The sequence below is a fragment of the Zeus faber genome (assembly GCF_960531495.2).
Source record: "Zeus faber genome assembly, chromosome: 20".
Taxonomy (NCBI): Eukaryota; Metazoa; Chordata; class Actinopteri; order Zeiformes; family Zeidae; genus Zeus; species Zeus faber.
Genome location: NC_137207.1, coordinates 22,295,863 through 22,303,362, shown reverse-complemented (window position 1 = coordinate 22,303,362; position 7,500 = coordinate 22,295,863). Strand labels below are relative to the sequence as shown.

Sequence of the window (7,500 nt, the reverse complement as noted above, 5' to 3'; positions counted from 1 at the left end):
AAGCGGCGGTGAAGGGCGTCCTCCTGACCACGCTGCCCATTCAAAATACTCTTCCCTCACCGAAAAACGTTCCGTTCTCCACCTCATCCTCCACCTTTCCCCTCTCGCCTTCCACCCGGATCCACTGTTCGTCCCCTCGCTCTCTCGCTCCCTCTCTCTCTCTCTCTCTCTCTCTCTCTCTCTCTCGCTCCCTCCCTCCCCCCGCCCCTCTCTTCTCTTATTTCCACCGTCGTCATGCCAACCTCCCCTCCGGAGACGGGGTCGTCATGGATACGGAGCAGCATGGGCAGATCAGCTGATGTTCATGTGGAGCAAATGGCACCCTCCACCTCCACCTGCCGGGCGGGGGGGCCTCGTTTGTGATCCTCGATTCCTTCCCTCCGCCGTCTCTCGTCCTCCTTTTCCGAAAGGGATCATTTCACTTCTGAGCCTCGGAAAATGGAGGAAACGGCGTCGGGTCGTTTGATTGTGGAGGGTTTGGTCCCAAACTCTCCTCGGGCAATTTGGATCGTAGTCCACCTGAGATCCCCTACTCCCCCTTCCTTTTGTCGCCCTCCCTCCATCCCTGCGCCGGGCCGGGCCGGGCCAGGCCGTTACGTTACGTAACCAAACAATCTCGTCTGCCATTGCCGTGGCAACGGAGTGGAACGCCACCGCCCGTCCGCCAGTGGACCGAGCGGACCTCCCCCCGTCGCACGTGCTGGCCACGCGTCCCCCGAACACCGTGTATCGCGCGTGCGCCGCTTCGCTCAGCGGAACCGAACGGTCAATCTGGTGAATGAAGGAGCGACGGCACAAAAAAAGAAGAATGAGACGAGAGGAAACGAATCGGAGTGCATCATTACCCGAGTCATTAGAACAGTTCAACCAATTAGGCTCCTTTTTAATACCAGTGTAAATGTTACTGATCCACCACGTAATTAACCGTGGGCGGCGTAGTGGAGACGGAGTAATTTCGCCGTGATTACACGAGGAGCTGCTGGCGGTGGGAGGGGAGGGATGGTGGGCGTCATGGTTTGCATAAATAAACCTCAGGTAGCGGCTTCTCTCTCTCTCTCTCTCTCTCTCTCTCTCTCCTTCTCTTTATTCTCTCTCTCTCTCTCTCTCCTTCTCTCTCTCGCTCTTATTTTATACATACATTTTCCTTTTCTAAACTTGTTCAGTTGAAACGGACCACGTGAACCAGCTGATGTACGGTTCTATTCTTTTTTTTTTTAAAGACACCAAAACCTTAAAGACGCGTGCGTGCGTGCGTGCGTGCGTGCGTGCGTGCGTGCGTGCGCAAACAACTTGTGTTCACTTACCTGTGTCACAGAATGGCACCCACACATTACAGGACTTACCTTCGTGCCAACAGCAAAGCCTCGCTCCCCGTGACTCTCTTTCTCTCTCTCTCTCCCGTCCCCGTCCCAGGTGACCGGGGTGAGTGTTTCTCCGGGGAAGGACCAGCTGGTGGTGTTCCACACCAAGGACAGCAGGGACCTGGTGGTGTGTCTCCAGGGGATGGTGCCCGCTGCAGAGAGCCGCATCGGGGAGCTGGTGGGCGCCGTGCTCAGCCACTTCAAAAGGTGGGAGGACGGGCGGGGCGGGGTGGGGCAGGGTGTTGCGGGGCGGGGCGGGGCAGGGGGAAGCTTGCAAGTCCGGCGGGGGAGATGGGGGTACTACAGGTGGTGCTGGTGGTGCTGATAACGATTGGTTTATCTGGAAGAGACTCGGATTCTGCGGTGGTCAAATCCCAATTAGATGTTTGATGTCCCATGTTTTATATATATATACACACACTCCTTGATGGAAACAATTCATCAGACATCAACGCAGTGCCACAGTATCAAAATGCCAAAAATCCACCCACCCACCCATCTATCCTTTCACTCAATTATCTATCCATCCTTCTTCCCATCTATCCATCCATCCATATATCCATCCATCCCTCCATCCATCCATCCATCCATCCACCCATCCATTCATCTATCATCCATCTAAATATCCATCTATCCACATAAACATCTATCCATATATCCATCCATTCATCTATCACCCATTCATATATAATCTATCCATCCATTCATCTATCCATCCATCTAAATATCCATCCATCCATCCACCCATCCATTCATCTATCCATCCATCTAAATATCCATCTATCCATATATCCATCCATCCATCCATATATCCTTCCGTTCATCTATCACCCATCCATATATCCATCCATCCATCCATCCATCCATTCATCTATCCATCCATCTAAATATCCATCAATCCATCCACCCATCTGTCCACCCACCCATCTATCCATCCATCCACCCATCTATTGACCCACCCATCTATCCATCCATCCACCCATCTATCCATCCATCCACACACCCATCCACCCATCCATCTTCCTTACCCAGTTCACCAAGTTTTAGGTATTTTAAGCCAGGAGTGCAGGAAGGATTCATTCTTTTTGGTGGAGGTGGAGAGAGAGACAGAGAGAGAGACAGAGAGAGACAGCGAGAGAGGGAGAAAGAGCCGCGAATGCACTGGATCTATGTCTCTCTCTGTCGCTCTCCCTCTCCCTCTCCCTCTCTCTCTCTCCCTCTCCCTCTCTCTCTCTCTCTCTCTCTCTCTCCTCCCTGCTTGTGGCTTCCGTTGAGGTGAGGCTGGTCGGCAGGAGGTCCTTTTTATGTCTCTCACATGGATAGCAGCCCGATCAGAGCTTTGGTTCCCCCCCGTGATTTAATTTGAACTTGTTTATCCCCGTTTTAACAAGCAGATTAGTGTAGGAGGTCTGCTTACCCTCTGAACACAGGGCAGAAAAAAGGCAATAGGTCGAGGACCAATTATTCAATTTTATTATTCAATCATTTTTATATGATTTGCACAAAAGGACCTTGTGACTCAATTTTTTTGGATAGATGGATGCTTTATTCATCCCCAGAGGGAAACTGCAGTTTAGCAGCAGCTCACAACGATAATACAGAAAAACATCCTCAAATAAATAAGAAAAAATAATTCAAACATAAACAAGACAAAATGAAACCGCCGTGAAAATAACAATAAAAAAATAACCTACAAATTAAATACAAACAATTACAATTAAATATCACATTATTCTATGTAAAAACATATATGAATAAATAAATAAACACCAAAAAATACAGTACATCACTACACAAATACATATTCTGGTGTCTTGTGTTAGTTTCCCTTTGTGGGGTCGGGGTCAGTTCCACTCAGGAGCTGCGTTGCTCCGTGGGAGCGGGGCTCAGGACCGTCCTCCACTGGGCCTCAGGTAATGACTCTCCGTGTGCTCAGCATCCATCCCATCCATCACACCTGAACACAGACAGGACAAAGGATGCGCCAGCCGTGTGTGTGTTTGTGTTTGTGTGTGTGTGTGTGTGTGTGTGTGTGTGTGTGTGTGTGTGTGTGTGTGTGTGTGGGGCATTCTGGTTGCTTAGTGAGGCAGTCGCTCCATACACGTGCGACTGTGTTTACTTTCGTGTTTTGTGCCGTTACATGGTTTGTCAGGTTTTTGTTTTTGATAGAGAAGATATTGGTAGGCTCCATTTTTTTTTCCAGACTTAGAGTAAAAAAAAAAGTCTGTCTAATAAGTCTAAAGATGATAAAAGAACACTTAATTTACCAAAGTTAAATTAATAAAATAATAATAAACAAAAAAATGCTCTATAAATTATTATTTTTTTATTAATCTACATGTTGTTGCTTTTCCAAAATAATTTCCTATTAATTTCATATCAAGATAAAGAAAAGCCCTATTGTTCAGAAACTACAAATACGGTATGCGTATTTTTTTCCATAGACTCCCTTTAAATGAAATTGGAACCTCCACATCTCGTTGGGTGCCTCAATTTCAGTTTGTCGGTTGAAGTGGAATTTGGGGCTTTCTTCATAATTGTGAAATGATACGGAGCTGATTTGGAGCCAGCCCGGTTATTCATCCTGCCGCAACCACGTTAATAATGTTTGACAGTAAACCGACCCTGGATTGGCCATAAGAGACACTTTTGGACTTGAGCTCCGTTTTTGCTTCGTCCACGGGGGTTTTGAAAAAACCTCCGCCCTGGAAGGCTGTGCTTTCCAACGGCCAAAAAACGGGAGAACGTGCTACGTTTTCAAATATGTCAAGGACCTCAGTTCTTCTGGAGGGTTACGCTTCCCTCCCTTCCCTGTGGATCTGGCTTTCACCTTTATCTCCCCCCACAACGTGCGCGGTGCACGATACACACACACACACACACACACACACACACACACACACACAGGCGCGCACACACACACACACAGGCACACACACACACACACACACACACACACACACACACACTGAGGCACGACACACTGAGGGGGATCTTAGTGAAATCCTTCCCAAAGTGACACTGAGGCCCAGAGCACAAAAACAGCAGAACAGAAGAACCCTGCTCTCCTCTCGAAAATCAAACTTTATTGACAGAGCACCTTTCAGGCAAGCAAATGCAATTTGAACAGAAGGAAAGAAATGGATTTTATTTTTTTATATATACAATCAAATAAATATGAAAAATCTAAATTAAGGTAGAATTCACTTAAAACGGAGGGAATATTGAAATAGAGTAGAAGTAAAATTGGTGCAATTTCTCTACGCTCCAGCTGCAATCAGCGGCTTTTGTGAACAAATTTCAGATCTATTTTCATACAGTGGGACTTATTTTTTATGGCATTTTATTTCATTTTTATGCGTGTGGGGGGGGGGGGGGGGGTTGGGGGGGTCAGAGGAAACTTCCTGCATCCCACAACAAGACGCCTCAAATAGAAGCGATTCGGCGCATAAGAAGATAACCCTCTTATCTGCCATGACGCACCAGTTGTCTGGAGCAATTCACAGAATACTCCCGGCCTCGTTTTTGCATAAAAAAAAAAAAAAACCCAGCGGGATTAGATTCCTGTGCCCACAGCTACAGCCCCCCTCCTCTCTCTCTCTCTCTCTCTCTCTCTCTCTCTCTCTCTCTCTCTCTCTCTCTCTTTCTCCCTCCCTCCCTCCGCCCCCTCCTTCTCCCCGCTCACGTCCCTGCTTTCTCCGGCTTCCTATTTTTGACTTGATCCCCCTTTGTGCTGAGCTCAGTCTGCCTCCCCGCTTCCTCACCTCCCTGTCTCTCTCTCTCTCTCTCTCTCTCTCTCTCTCTCTCTCTCTTTCTCTGTCAGCCCCCCTTCTCTCTCTCATCCCTCCCCCTCCTCCTCCCCCTCCTCCTCCTCCTCCTCCTCCTCCTCCTCCTCCTCCTCGTCTTGCCATTTTAGGAGAGGAGGAGATGAAATATTTAAGACTGCGCTGTTAAAGGGCCTATATTTAGAATGGACCCCGTTTGCCCCCGCCCCTCTCTCAGTCTACATACTGCAGCACTCACCACCCCCCCCCCCCCCCCAACCCCCACCCCTCCAGCTCCACCGCTGGGGAAGGTGCACGGAGACGTCCCACATCAGCCCTCTCTCTCTCTCTCAAGTGTTGTCGGCAAATTGCTTTATTTTTAATCGTCTGTCAAATTCCATTGATCACGGTGATAAAAAATAAAAAATAAATAAAAATGCAAATTGCATTGTTCGCCTTCACAGTGAGCCTCATTTAAAAGTGCTCATATCCCTGTATGCACTACATCCATAGCGGTTTAAGTTATGCATGTGCTTCTGTTTGGCTTGATGCTTTTAAGCTTTCAATTATACACTACAGTGTGCACATTTGCATTTTTACGCACACACACACACACACACACGCGTGCGCGCGCACACACACACACACACACACACACACACACACACACACACACACACACACACACACACACACACACACACAAGCTCTCAATCAATCACAGAGAGCTATACTTAGACCTGCATGAGAGCTCAAGGCCCAAGGACTCCTTGGCCCAAGCACCCAATCAGGCTGCAGCGGCTGGATGCGGCTGGATGCGGCTGGATGCGGCTGGATGCGGCTGGATGCGGCCGGATGCGGCCGGGTGCGGCCGGGTGCGGCCGGGTGCGGCCGGATGCGGCCGGATGCGGCTGGCTGATGTGTGTCCCACAGCGTTTATCCAGGTCCAGCAACGTCAGGAAGGAGTCGACGCTGTTTTCTTACTTTATGAAGACACCTTTCAAACACACTTTTACACAATTAGTGCCTTATAAAGACTATGTTTTGCATATGACAGGAACTAGACGATCATGTATGAAACATACTGCAACGCTGTGGCGAAATGGACAATTTGCCTGCTTTGTATTGTAAATTGCATGATTGACTACATTTGTGTTCTTGTGGCGGACCCAAATCATTTTAGGAACACAGTGGCGTCCACTGGGCTTGCAAATCTTAAATACGTACTTATTTAAGAGGTGTACATTATACACATCACTTCTTTCAGATTTATAGAATATGTTGATATATATATATATATATATATAGAGTACAAATAGTATATATATATATATATATATGTTTGTATGTATGTATGCATGTATGTATGTATGTATACATATGTTATATATATATATATAACACAAAACTTATAACAACAAAACTTAATATATTTTTTGTTGTTTTGGGTGCTGAAACCATCCCCACTGAGTTCCTCTTTCGATATTCATTTATCTGGAAACGAGCCTTGATTCTCACAGATAAACTCTGGTTTGCGACACTAAGTAAAAAAAACCCCAAACAAAACAAAAAAAAAACCAAAGTGCATCTGAAACATTGATCCATCTGGGAGCAACAACACACGTCTCAAAAACTCTGTTGTAAAAATATGTCAAATCCAGACGTGCGCGTGCGTGTGTCTACCATGACCCAATGGTAGACACAAAAAACTTCCTCCGTTTTGGAATTCTCTCTCTCTCTCTCTCTCTCTCTCTCTCTCTCTCTCTCTCCTCGTGGTAGTTACTCTGTCTCAAGCTGGTGGAATCGGTTGCTCAGAAAAAAAACAAAACCCTCCGCTCTTGGGTTTCTGTGGCAACAGCTCGGCCGTCTGCGACCACAGTCTGTGTCGGCGTTGATTGGGGGGGAAACAAAACTCACCAAGACGTGGGACCGATGTTGGGGACACTCCAGCTTTACCTCTTTCTTGTCCATCCTCTTCGCCTTCTCACTCACCTGTCTTGTTTTTTTTTTTTCGTTATCCTCTCTCTCTCTCTCTCTCTCCTCTCTCTCTCTCTCTCTCTCTCTCTCTGCCAGCCTTTCATTAGCTCCATCGTCTCCCCCTCCGCCTGCTCTCCTCCTCCTCCTCCTCCTCCTCCTCCGCCTCCTCCTCCTCCTCCTCCTCCTCCTCCTCCTCCTCCTCACCGACACTCCGAAGGGAATGGAGCGTTGATTCCAGCGCTTGAGGCCTATAATGGAAGGAGGTGTCTCTCTCTCTCTCTCTCTCTCTCTCTCTCTCCCTTTGGCCCTTTTTTTTCCACAAATCGAGATCCCGCCATCCCTCATCTGCTTTGTGTTTTGGTACTTGCCCACGTTGTGCTGAACCGGGACATGCAAGG

General features: G+C 47.7%; 1 protein-coding gene across 1 annotated transcript in view; it reads left to right on the top strand.

Annotated features, from left to right (window-relative positions):
- myo1d (myosin 1D) overlaps positions 1–7,500 on the top strand; it is a gene marked incomplete at its 3' end in the record, with an annotated part of 83,144 nt that overhangs the window by 64,825 nt on the left and 10,819 nt on the right. Inside the window, exon 21 of the mRNA XM_080021682.1 lies at positions 1,414–1,568. Coding sequence (XP_079877808.1) covers positions 1,414–1,568 — 155 coding nt within the window. The remainder of the gene's footprint in view (positions 1–1,413; positions 1,569–7,500) is intronic.